General features: G+C 42.4%; 1 protein-coding gene across 1 annotated transcript in view; it reads right to left on the bottom strand.

The window, feature by feature from the left end:
- LOC144506104 (short transient receptor potential channel 3) overlaps positions 1-14116 on the bottom strand; it is a 121695-nt gene that overhangs the window by 38607 nt on the left and 68972 nt on the right. The window contains exon 6 of the mRNA XM_078231957.1: positions 5131-5395. Coding sequence (XP_078088083.1) covers positions 5131-5395 — 265 coding nt within the window. The remainder of the gene's footprint in view (positions 1-5130; positions 5396-14116) is intronic.

The raw sequence follows: 14116 nt of genomic DNA, 5'->3' as shown, positions 1-14116 counted from the left end.
TTAATTTCAAAAACTCCCCTGCAATTCACTGGCATCGGGCCTTTGAGGGCCTAATATCAACACCCCCCACCTCATGAAGCAAATCCTTGCTATGGGATTGTCTATAGGTTCGGCCCCTTTAGGCCCCACCCTTTTGGACCCTGTCCCATATAGGGCCTGCTGCTGTAGGCCCCACCTCTTAAAGGCGCTGCCCTCCAGCAGTGCCAACTGCCCTGCCATGTCCCTGACCACCTGGGGGCTCCACTGGACTCCATGCCCCCGGCATTCTCATCACAACTAGTTTCATTTTGAAAGTCTCCTGAGACTTTCCAGCCATAATGGGATTTGCGCCTGCATTGAGTGGGCTTGGAAAATCTCGGCCATTATTTAATATTCTCATTCCCTCTTTGTAATTATTATTAACTGCTCCTACAGTACAATGGTGACTACATTTCAAAAGTACTTCTTTGGTTGTAAAGTGCTCTGAGATAGGGGCGGCACAGTGGCACAAGGGTAGCCCGGTGTCACAGTGGTTAGTACTGCTGCCTCACAGTGCCAGGGTCCCAGGTTCAATTCCAGCCTCGGGTCACTGTCTGTGTGGAGTTTGTACATTCTCCCCGTGTCTGCATGGGTTTCCTCCAGGTGCTCCAGTTTCCTCCCACAGTCCAAAGATGTGTGGGTTAGGTTGATTGGCCATGATAAATTGACCCTTAGTGTCAGGGGGATTAGCAGGGTAAATGTATGGGGTTACAGGAATAGGGCCTGGGTGGGATTGTGGTTGGCGCAGACTCGATGGGCCGAAGGGCCTCCTTCTGTACTGTAGGGATTCTATGATATCCATAATCATGAAAAGCATGATGTAAATGCAAAACATTTTTAAAACCTATAATCTGTTTTGCTCCCCCCCCCAAACACTTTCCTTCTGTATGAGGGATATTTTTCCTTACTCGATTATCTCTCATTGTGACTATAGACTCAGAATTCTCACCCCTGTCTCCATTAAAGCCTTTCTGTAATGAATAGTTAGGAGGTGAACAAAAATGAGGCTGGTTAATTTGCTCTGTTATCCTTTCCCTCCATATTTGGCTTTGTTCAGTACCATCCTGTAATAACAAAGCTGAGATTGAAAGCTTTCAATGTGGGGAATCAAAGGCATAAAATGCCAATTATATGTTGAATGCTGGATACTGATTACCATGACATTTCCTGAGCCCATGTACACAAATCATTAAACACTAGTGCACAGGTACAAAAGGTAATCAAAAAGCTAATGGAATGTTGGCCTTTATTTCAAAAGGGTTGGAGTGCAAAAGAAAGGAGCTTATGCTTCAGTTGTACACAGTCTTGGTCAGTCCCCACCTGGAGTAGTGTGTTTGATTTTGGGAATCAAACCACTGAAAATATACATTGGTCTTAGAAGGGGTACAGCACAGATTTATCCAATTGACACCAGAGTTTGAAGGGTCAAATTATGAGGACTGCCTGCATAAACTTAGCTTAGATTTCCTTAAGTATAGACAATTGAGGGTTATCCAAAGAGGTATTTATAATGATAAAGGGGCTCAATAGGGAATCAGAAGCTATTTCCTTTGGAGGGAGAATAATTAAAGCTAGGCCCTCTAGCAGTGGAATTGGGAAGATTTTTGTTAGGTCAGGGTATTGAGGGATATTGAACAAAAATGTGTAAATGGAATTGAGATCAGGCATAATCTATGGGGAAAAGGGCTGAATGTCCTACTTTAAGAAACTCAGACAAATTGTAGTGTTCACTTGCCAGCCTGCCTAAAATCAGCTGTGTGGTAGATTTGGGGTCTTTCTTGTCTGTGGTTAGACTGAACTGATTTATATAAATTAGGACCAGGGACTGAAACACATATCACATGTCAGGAAATATTTGATTTCTCAGAGGGTCACTGACCTTTGGAACATATTATCAGTTGGTTGAGTAAGTGCGGATTTACTACAAGAGTTCAGAAGAAAGCTGGACAAATTCCTGACTATTTGTGGCATCACAGAGTATGTAACTCCTAGCTTCTGCTGATTGTATTTTGGGATTATAGGGACACATTTTCAAGATTTTTTCTTCCGAAATGGCCTAGAGAATTTTCTTTTTCTCTTGCCTCTCCCTGATGATTCTGTGGATTGGGGTTGGGAATGGGAAGGTTGAGGGCAAGGTGGGGTGCAGTCATCATGTTGAGTTGCATCATATCAGAATGGGGGGGCTTAATGAATTAGCTTTGTCATTTCGAAGCTTTTCGAGAATAAACTTTAAATTGGCAATTTCACTCAAAAGGTTAATGTAGAATCAGGAATATGCAGGAAAAGTATTTTTTTGGAATTCTAAGTTAGGACATTAAGACATCTTAGGAGCATTTTTAACTATCATGCAGGTAATGGATCACTTAGATCACTCCCCAATCACCCCCTGTCTATTTTGGGAGCTGTGTCTCATGCATTTGGCAAGCTGCTCACCCAAAATGGAGCCCAAAAACTGATCCAGGTGACAGTAAGATTCCTGAGGGTGCGGGACAATCATAAAGGGGCAGTAGCAGTCAAAATTATTCTTGTGGTGGGGAGAGGAACGTTCCAACTCCTGTTATTTTCACAAAGTAAATTTTGGTTTACCTTTATGCTTAGAGCCCAAAGAAGTAGGGGAGATCCTAAATGAATACTTTGCGTCGGTATTCACAAAGGAGAGGGATGTGTTGATTGGGAGTGTCTCGGAGGGGAGTTGACCCGTTAGAGAAAATCTCCATTACAAGGGAGGAAGTGTTAGGTTTTTTAGGGAATATAAAGACTGACAAATCCCCAGGGCCTGATGGAATCTATCCAAGGCTGCTCAGGGAGACGAGAGATGAAATCGCTGGGTCTCTGATGCAAACCTTTGTCTCGTCACTAGACACAGGTGAGGTCCCAGAGGATTGGAGAATAGCTAATGTGGTCCCGTTATTTAAGAAGGGTAGGAAGGATAACCCGAGAAATTATAGGCCGGTGAGCTTGACGTCCGTGGTGGGGAAGTTGTTGGAGAAGATTCTTAGAGATAGGATGTATGCGCATTTAGAAAGGAATAAACTCATTAACGATAGTCAGCATGGTTTTGTGAGAGGGAGGTCATGCCTGACTAACCTGGAGGAGTTTTTTGAAGAAGTGACTAGAATGGTTGACGAGGGGAAGGGCCGTGGATGTCGTCTATATGGACTTTAGTAAAGCGTTTGACAAAGTCCCTCATGTTAGGTTGGTGCAAAAGGTTGGATCTCATGGGATAAAGGGGGAGGTGGCTAGATGGGTGGAGAACTGGCTTGGTCACAGAAGACAGAGGGTGGTAGTGGAAGGGTATTTTTCCAGCTAGATGCCTGTGACTAGTGGTGTTCCGCAGGGCTCTGTATTGGGACCTCTGGTGTTTGTGATTTATATAAACGATCTGGAAGAAGATGTAACTGGGGTGATCAGTAAGTTTGCGGACGACACAAAAATGGCTGGACTTGCAGATAGTGAGGAACATTGTCAGAGGCTACAGAAGGATATAGATAGGCTGGAAATTTGGGCAAAGAAATGGCAGATGGAGTTCAATCCAGATCAATGCGAAGTGATGCATTTTGGTAGAACTAACGTAGGGGACAGCTATACGATAAATGGCAGAACCATAAAGGGTGTAGATACGCAGAGGGACCTGGGTGTGCAAGTCCACAGATCCTTGAAGGTGACGTCACAGATGGAGAAGGTAGTGAATAAGGCATATGGCATGCTTGCCTTTATAGGACGGGGCATAGAGTATAAAAGTTGGGGTCTGATGTTGCGGTTGTATAGAATGTTGGTTCGGCTGCATTTGGAATACTGCGCCCAGTTCTGGTCGCCACACTACCAGAAGGACGTGGAGGCTTTGGAGAGAGTGCAGAGGAGGTTTACCAGGATGTTGCCTGGTATGGAAGGGCTTAGTTATGAGGAGAGATTGGGTAAACTGAGGTTGTTCTCACTGGAAAGACGGAGGATGAGGGGTGACCTAATAGAGGTGTATAAAATTATGAAAGGCATAGATAGGGTGAACGGTGGGAAGCTTTTTCCCAGGTCAGTGGTGACGTTCACGAGGGGCCATAGGTTCAAGGTGAGGAGGGGGGGAGGTTTAACGCGGATATCAGAAGGACGTATTTTATACAGAGGGTGGTGGGGGCCTGGAATGCGCTGCCGGGCAAGGTGGTGGAGGCGAACATACTGGGAACGTTTAAGACTTACCTAGATAGCCACATGAACGGAGTGGGAATGGAGGGATACAAAAGAATGGTCTAGTTTGGACCAGGGAGCGGCGCGGGCTTGGAGGGCCAAAGGGCCTGTTCCTGTGCTGTATTGTTCTTTGTTCTTGAGGCCTCTTTCTTCCTTCTGATCACAGGTTTCACGGAGCAGAACATCCATGGTCCATGCTGTACCCAATAGGGTCTCAAAATTGCACCATATCTAAGTCACCTGCATTGCTTAATGAGGCTGCCACCCAAGTTAGAATGGTGGTAGAGGGGGAACAGACAATGTAAATTCGATTGCCATAAATTCAACCCTGATTTCACCAGGCAGGGGAAATTAAAATGGCTCCTGTTGATAGGATGAAAAGCGATGTGCTTTACTCTACATCTAAGCACATCTGTACATGCCCTTGCAATGCTGACACTGGTGATTTGATTATCACTGATATCTATCATTCTGCCAAGCAAAAGAAACATTCTATTATGAAAAGGGTTCTGTTGATAAGATTTTCTCTTTTAAGTAATCAGATTTATCAGAAGGTCAAAAAGTTGGCAGTATTGAGAGAATCACATTGGCGTAGCAGTTTGGAGCACCTGCAGATTGTAGCACAAAGTAATAAGCAGTACATTCAATTTCCCAACTCTGGTAAGTTTCCACTCACATCAGCATCCCTCTCCATATGTAACAAGTAAAGGGTCAGTGTGGCCTCACCAGAATATCAGAGGGGAAATTCACCCTATCCCTCTTGTACACCTTACAGTAGTTGATTTAGAGTGTCATTGGCGGAGGGCTGAAAACAGATTCTATACCTACCTTTTCAGACACAGTTGGTCAGGGGAAACCAGGAAAGGGAAGGAAACTAGAGGCATGTTATCATGTTATAAAAATACAAAATAAATTAACAAAATTTGTACTTACGTTGTGAAGGCAGGATTTACTTTTGCACCAAGATAGTAAGAATAAAGGATGAACATCCCAATCATGAAAGCAAGAAACACCATAATAAAAATGACCATGAATTTGAATATGTCTTTTACTGTCCTTCCAAGGGAAATTTGTAATGGACCAAAGCTTTCATTTGCAGGCAGGATATAAGCGATTCGTGAAAAGCTAAGGACAACAGCGATTGCATAGAGGCCTTCAGATATGATCTGAGGATCAGAAGGAAGCCATCTATCTCTGGCTAAAAAAGACAAGAGAAAAGTAGTTAGGGGAAGAATTATCAAATGTTATTCTCCTGCTTGAATCATTGTAGAATCCATCCCTTTAAAGAAATCAGAATCATTTCTGCATTACCTCCTAAAAAAACATTCAAAATATATTTATTTTATTTTAAGAATCCTGACTGTAAGTACAGACAAAGTAATGAATGAGTTTAGTAATCACAGAGAAGAATTGTTCAGAAAATGCTGGCGAGGGAAACAGGATTTGTGTTTCAAGTCAATGAACTTTCGTCAGTCCTGGCCAGGCCATCAACACGATTCTCTCTCCACAGACGCTGCCTTACTGACTGAGTGTTTGCTGCATTTTCTGTTTTTTTTATCAGATCTACTTTAGACAAAATAATAGATATACAAAAGAAGGTCACACTGAGCTAAACAGGTTAATAGGAGAGCCATACAGAAGAAGAAAATATATGCAGAATAACGAAGATTAAAGTTTATTCATTTATTAGTGTCATAAGTAGGCTTACATTAAAACTGCAATGAAGTTACTGTGAAAATGCAGAATGGAGTGCTGCAATGGTTTAAAAGCCTGCCAGGTGACCGAGGAGCAAGGAAATTAAAGTGACCTGGTCACTTCAAAATTTGCACAGCTAACAGGCAGGAATGCAGATGTTAATCACAGGACTGCCTGAAATCACTATGCCAGGGATGATCTTCAGGTTTGTCAGGGCTAGAAGGGGCAGTCCAGACACAAAGCCCCATCCTGGTGGAAAGTGGTGCAGCCAACCTCTTGCCCCCCAGCCTGAGCTCACCCAACCCCCTGGACCGTTGAGGGACCCTTCCTCTGCAGCCTTGCAGCAGCAGAGGAGCAAATGGCCTCTAGGCCTATCTCCTTGAGCCCCCTCTGGACCCAAGGGTGTCAGTGCACTGTTGGTACTGTCAAGCCACGTGGCCTTAAGGGAGGCTGAGTAGGGGGTCTGAGGGGGAAAGGGGTCTGAGTGGGATTCGGGTTGGGTCACCTTCATGCCTGCATGGTGTTTGGCAGGGGGGGCGGGTGGAGAGAAGAGTGACCCGTGATTTGAGTGGGGTGGAGGAGGGGAGGATGCCCCTCTTTTCTGAGGAGTTGGTGGTATTCCCCTGGACCCTCGAGGTCCAGCACACCATATCCCCACTTGTGGGTTATTGTAAAGCCTGCCTGGTGCTGTTCCCACTAGCGGGCTGGGTGAATGGCAGGAGGCTGGTAGGTTGACTAATGACATTCAAATCAGCAGGTTGCTGCCCGCTCGGGGCAGGAACCTGATTGGGGCTGGCGGGATGGGTCTGGTGAATCCCAGTAGCCCTCACACCCATCAGGAATCCCGACTTTTGGCCAACACCCCATTCACCGGGACATCGGAATTCCCGCCAGGAGGTCGGCGAATCGCCTTGTTATCTCTATGCCAGGGTCAAGTTCTAGATCGAAGCTTTCAGTTATAGATTTATAAAGTAAGTGATACTCACAGACAATGCATACAATGATACAAGCAATGTAAGAGAACTCACATTAATGTTTCTGTGCAGGGTGAACAACATGCCACCTACTCCCTTCCCAACTTCCCATCATAATGGTGTAGTAATAATGCCCTCAGCCATGGGCCATTCTATCACCTATTTTCCATGACTTTTATCCTTGCTTTGCATTAACCTACATCAGCTCAGCATTCCGGAAACTTGCTGTTTCAATGATCTCAGTGAATGAAAGCTGCGCAAACTTCTTTTATCCAAGTCAATGATAGGCTTACAACACAGTATAAACTTCCTGCCTAATTAAATCTAGGGTTAAGGGTAAAAACTCACCTTATATTACTGAATTTGGAATTATGAGGCCTGGATTTAATCTTGTGGGTGAGAGTTCAAATCCCACCTTGGAAATTTTAAAATTTGAATTCTGTTTTAAAACTCCATAAATAAAAGGCTGGCATCTGTAAAAGTGACCATAAACCTACCAACTTGCCATAACCCCTCACTGGTTCACTAATTCCCCTTAGGGAAGGAAACCTACTGTTATTATTGGCCTCTTTGTGACTTAAGTTCCATGCCAATGTGATTGGAGCTTAGTTGCTCTCTGAACTGGCCTGGCAAGTCATTCAGTTGCATCAAAGCATTGTGGTCCAAAAGGAAGGTCCACCATGACTTTCTCATGACAACTAGAAATGGGCAATAAATGCTGGCCTTGCCAATAATATCCAAAAACGAATTAGGAAAATATATATTCATCTATCATAAGAATCAAGCTACATGAAAAAAACATTTTTACAAGTAGACTTACACCAACCATGGAGAGCCTTAAAGAACCATTTTGATTTTCAATGTTTTCCATATTGGTTGCAGCCATTTCTTCAGAAACTGCTTTTAACCACAAGGTGGAGTATTAAATACAAGATGGAACCTGAATGCAATTTCACACAGCATAGCTAATTTAAAACAGACCCAGATGTATCAAAAGCTCTGTTGTTGTGAACACATCTCAGTATCAGCAATCCATCAGGAAGAAGCAGCTCAAATTCTCAAAGCACACATTTCATTTATCCCACCTGGTACCTCCCCATTACTTGCTGAACCCCTTTGTTTATACTATAGTATATCATCCCTCCAGATATCATGGTCTGGATTTTTGCGTAGGGATAGGGAAACGTAACTTGGGCTCTTTGTTAGCTTCCAAATAGCACACTTGACTTATGACTGAATTTGCCCAGGGTTTTTGTCTTTTCAACAAGTCTGTGATGGGTGTGTTTGCGGATGGGGTGGTGGTGGTGGTCGCATGTGCAGTTTTAGACTCTCAGTGCAGTGTGGGGGAGAGTTGGTGTGGAGGTGGGCTGGTTAGAATGTCTTGGGGACAGCAGCCCAATTCCCAACCAACATCATTCTTATGTCCCCACACCTCACTCCTCACAGCCACAAACCTCCCATGCCCTGTCCATACAGCCTTCATACTTCCCCATGCTGCTTTCATGCCCCTCATAAATCCTTTCATTCATGCCCCCTCACTGCATTAAAACATCTACATTACAATACATCACCTAATAACAACATTTGAAGGTGTCAAAATATTTAACACTTACCTGTCAGAATGTTCCTAACTTCTCAGCAGGCTTCACCCAGTGATCACAAAGTGCCCAAGAAGGAGCCTTGCTTTAACTTCTAACACCCATGTCAGAATGCAAAAATCATATGGGGAAGGAAATTAAAATTCCTGATGGTCCTCACAATGGGGACTCTGACCTCAGAAGAGGTGTGTGTTTTGTACCCAAGGCCTTCCTGACCAATAGAAAGGCAATATGAAAACAGAGCAGTGAAAAAAAAATCAGTCCTTTCAGCTTTCCTGACCTGACTGCCGCCTCCACTAGGAGATGAAAATCCAGCCCCATTTTTCACCTGAACAATCTTAAAACAGGTACTAAAAAAGAAAGCAAACTAGCTTGCTGACTGCTGTAGAAAAAATACATTTTGAAATGAGTTTCTTTGAATTTTGAAAAGATCTTATTCAAGCTTATTTTATTCAAGCCCTTGACAACCATAAAGTTAGATTTATACTAGCCACATATTCAATAAACAATCCTTCTTACAATTATATAAGTTTTCTCTCACTTTATAAGGCTCTAATTAGGTGAAATTTAGAGGGCAGCGGATCTCCATTTCCTGCAGAGGTTGCCAGTTCCATGGAGGTGACTGCCCTATGGCAGTCATACAATCATAGAATCCCTACAGTGCAGAAGGAGGCCATTCAATCCATTGAGCCTGCACTGACAGCAATCCCACCCAGGCCCTATCCCCGTAACCCCATGTATTTACCCTGCCAATCCTCCTAACACTAAGGGGCAATTTTGAACGGCCAATCCACCTAATGTGCACATCTTTGGATTTGGGGGGTGTCATTGGATCTGGATGCTACACGCACCAGAGAAGGGCTCACAAAGACTGCACTTCTGACCCAAATATTGCAGTAAGAGGGGTTTCCCAGCTGTTCCAAGCCAACTTAGCCCTTCTGAATTTTTAGTTTGCATTTATGCCGTTGCAAGCTCCTTCATTTTGAGACACCTTCCCATTCTTAGACCCGTTTCAGCAGTGCCAGATATCCTGGTACTGCAGTCCCTGTTATTGGGCTGGCAATATTAAAAGCCCACCCACCATCCTCAACAAGACAGTCAATGCAGAGACAGCCACTGAGGAGGCTGTCTCCTTGAAAGTAGCTCCACTGGTCTGGTTTCTAGCAAGTGCTCGGGATCCCCATTTGGTCATGACATGGGGTCTCAAAGCCCATGGGATAATCCTGTCCAGTGTTTCAAGTCAACAACTTTTCATCAGAACCTGCTGAAAGGTCATTCATCTGAAATGTTAACTCTATCTCTCTCCACAGATGCTGCCAGACCTACTAAGTTTTTTAAAAATTCATTTACAGGAGGTGGGCATTTATTGCCCATCCCTAGTGGCCCCCCAGAAGATGATGGTGAACTTTGTGCAGTCCCTGAGGTGTAGATACACCTACAGTGCTGTTAGGGAGGGGATTCCAGGATTTTGACGCAGCAACAATTTCAGCATATTCTGTTTTTATTTCAGATTTCCAGCATCTGCAGTATTTTATATTCACAGCACAGATGATTAACTATTTTTATATCAAACATGGAACTAACATGAATCTGTTGGATTTCAGAAAACTGATTATCCCTCCTGTTTATTCTGCCCTTGATTAGCGGAGCTGGGGATTTACAAACAGCTGCCAATAGACAGAAACATCCATTAGCAATTAACCTTTTGTTGACTTCAGCACTTACCAAATTAGACCACTTCTCACTTGGGGTATGTGAGTAAAGTCCTTAAAGGCACAGGCTAGCTTCAACACAACTGCACCCCAGTAGCTAAACATCACATTAAAGAAAAGGCACAATTACTGATGCTGTTAATGAACAAGGGTTCACTCTAAAACAACAAAAAACACATATTTCTTGATATATAAAAAATTATATATTGACATATTTATTTGATACATTAAAGCTAAATAAAACAAATTACTTTTGGTTACATGCAACAGAAGCTCAACAGAAGGAAGTACAACAGAAAATTATTTTGAAGGGATGTGGAAATTGCTTTTGGGCAATAGTAAATGGAAAGGAATTTGGGTGGGGTGTAAAATGAACTACCAATTCACGTCACCTGTTTTGCAATATTGCACAAAACCCACTCACCCAAAAGTAAATACACTGATTATGAAAATAAGGTTTTCAAGCTGAATGCTGAAGGAAAAAGTAAAATAATGCCAACTAATTACAGAATAAAATAGTAAATAACTTTTAATATTTTAAAATAATGTTCAATGCCGTGGACTATCAACTAATGATTATACTATTCCAGATTGTAAGACAGCTAAACCACAACTGTGTATGGTGTATACAGCAGAGCATGTTGCTTCATGCCAGTTTAGCAAATGGAATATCAGGGACAGACAGCATGCTGGGTTTAGAAATAATCTCTTAAATAATAATCTCAAATTGACTATTGATATTTAGTCACACATATAAAGTAACGCTTTGTGAAGTACAATTGAAAATAGCTCTTAAAATATCAAATGAATCAGTAAACAGCTTTTTATACATCAAGAAATAACATGCTTTTGCTTACGTATTTTACAGTTAATTCCTGTTTCTTTACAACATCAGTAACTGTGGCTTTTCTTTCACACAATTTAACACATAAGTATTAGTGTGACAGAGGCAGTAAAGCAACTGATACTGACACTGACAAAGCCAGACATAGAGGACTGTGTGCAGTTTTGGTAATGTAACCTAAGGAATGACAAACTTGCCTGAGAAGGAATGCAGTGAAGGTTCACCAGACTGGTTCCAAAGGTGACGACATTGACCTGTGAGGAGAGGCTGAGTAGACTAGGCCTATAATGCTTGGAGTTTAGAAAATAAGAGGTGATCTAATCGAAACCCATAAAATTCTTAAGGGACTTGACAAGGTAGATGCTGGGGAAAAAAGTTTCTCCTGACTAGGAACTCTAGAACATAGGATCACAGTCTCAGAATAAGGGGTAAAGACATTTAAATCTTTTCACTCAAAGTGTTCTGCACCTTCGGAATCCTCTACTCAAGAGAGCCTTGGATGCTCAGTCATTAGTTATATTTAAGGCAGAGGTTGATAGATTTTTAGAAAATTAAAGGATGGTATGGGAAGGTGGGATTGAAGTAAAAGATTAGCCATGATTTTGTTGGATGGTGGAGCAGGCTTGAAGGCCAAATTGCCTACTCTTGCTCCTCCTTCTTATACTTTTATGTTCTTACAACATTTTTTCCAAATATTGTTCATAACATGATTTCTTTGCTGAATCTGACCAGGTAAAAATATTTTAAATGCAAGACAGTATTTGTACTCTGAGCTTGGCTTACCGAGACCATAACATACAACTGCAATGAATATTGCATTTGATCACGATTGCAAGAGTTATGAGATATAGGAAAGGTTCTACGAGTTAGCTCTCCTGGGTGCTGAACCTTTCTTGGCAGTTGGTAATAGATCCTCATGAACTAGCTCTTGAAAAGTCTGAGGTCAGTTGTCCAATCTGAATTCCTCTTAGGGCTGCCAACCATCCAGGATTGGCCTGCAGTCTCCAGAAATTGAACATCAATCTCCAGGATTCTGCCACGTACAATCCTGGAGAAAAGTCATTGAGACATTAGAAGAGTTTTTTTTGTAATTTTCTTTGAACATTTCACTTTACAAGATATAAAAATATCGAAAATGGGGTGGGGAGAAAGGCTGTTTGGTTGACAGTCAAACATCAGCTAATAAGGGTGGTACGGTAGCAATGCTGCCTCACAGCGCCAGGGGCCCAGTTCAATTCCGGCCTTGGGTGACTGTCTATGTGCAGTTTACACATTCTCCCATGTCTGTGTGAGTTTCCTCCAGGTGCTCCGGTTTCCTCCCACAGTCCAAAGATGTACAGGTTAGGTGGGTTGTTCTAAATTGTTGCTTAATATCAGGGGGATTATCAGTGTAAATATGTGGGGTTACAGGGATAGGGTCTGGATGGGATTATTGTCGGTGCAGGCTCGATGGCCTCCTTTGCACTGTAGGGATTCTATGAATTGGGTATTGAGTCTTTTGGAATTCCAATTGGCATAGGAAAGTAGTGTGCCACAAGGATGGATGCATTGGCCGATTAATGGCTGGAACATTGGGGCACATCAGGAATACAATTTTACAGTTGGCAACTTTAATTCCCCTGGAGTGATGCTGCATGTTGGGAACAGTCATCTTATAAAGAATTGTTTTCAGAGATGAAATACAGATCTGATTAATAAATAAATACATTGCTTGCATTTTCACCAATTATTTTCATTTGTCTGTCACATTGATAAAGATATCTGCACTCCAATTTTCTTCATAACCACAAAGAACTTCCTGAAATTATTACATAATTCAAACTAGATCATCCCCCTTTTTGCATTTGCAGCATCTGTGATTATGTTCCTGTGGCTGCAAAGTATAGTTTTACTTCCCAATCTGAGGATTTTATCAAAGGTTATTTACTCCACGTTATTAAAAACAGCTATTTCAAAACGTGTTTCGAACACAAAGTGAATTGTGAACAGAATATTGCACCATTAACTTTCGGTGTTGCAATATCGTTTTCTTCCTTGCAGCTAACTGCCACAATTCATTCACAACACTTGTTATTTCCTCATTAATGATTCTCAGAATATACATCAGACACTTGCTAAACGTATTTTATTTTATCTAGATTTTTGTTATTTGAAAGACATATGGAACTTATTCTAGAAACTTACTGTTGTGTCATAATTGTAAATCAAACAGATAACTTGGAGATTGGTTGATTGATTTCTGAATTGGTTGACCTGAAATTGTCAAACAGGTAATTGGAAAAATGGATACAGGAGCTTTGGGAGGCCCTGCAATATAAATAGATGTAAAATGGAGTTTTCTTATGTCAGTGAGTCACTGACTGCTTTTTAGTTGAGGCACAAGAAGGAAAACCACCACAACTTTCCGACCAAACTGAAGCATATCAGCAGCTGGTAATAAGGACAATGATGTTGTTGGGAGGCAAATTCACCATCACCAAAGTTAAGGAAGTGATGGGTGGTTGCCTCCTCGTAGCAGATGTAATGTTCAAAAACGTTCCCCTGCGACTAACTAATGAGTACATCCTGGCTCTAAAGAGCGAGCAGCTGACTTTCCTTCAGCTCTCACTGGTGCTGGTCACATCCAGGCTGGTCATTCTGGCTGGTGACTTCAGTTGCATCATCAATGTGTCTGGATGATGTGGCAGGGCCAACAGCAAACTGGACATAGAACATACAACATAGAACAGTACAGCACAGAACAGGCCCTTCGGCCCACGGTGTTGTGCCGAGCTTTATCTGAAACCAAGATCAAGCTATCCCACTCCCTATCATCCTGGTGTGCTCCATGTGCCTATCCAATAACCGCTTAAATGTTCCTAAAATGTCTGACTCCACTATCACTGCAGGCAGTCCATTCAACACCCCAACCACTCTCTGCGTAAAGAACCTACCTCTGATATCCTTCCTATATCTCCCACCATGAACCCTATAGTTATGCCCCCTTGTAATTGCTCCATCCACCCGAGGAAATAGTCTTTGAATGTTCACTCTATCTATCCCCTTCATCATTTTATAAACCTCTATTAAGTCTCCCCTCAGCCTCCTCTGCTCCAG

Source organism: Mustelus asterias, chromosome 1 (genome assembly GCF_964213995.1).
Source record: "Mustelus asterias chromosome 1, sMusAst1.hap1.1, whole genome shotgun sequence".
Classification (NCBI taxonomy): domain Eukaryota; kingdom Metazoa; phylum Chordata; class Chondrichthyes; order Carcharhiniformes; family Triakidae; genus Mustelus; species Mustelus asterias.
This window is presented reverse-complemented; position numbering and strand designations above follow the sequence as displayed.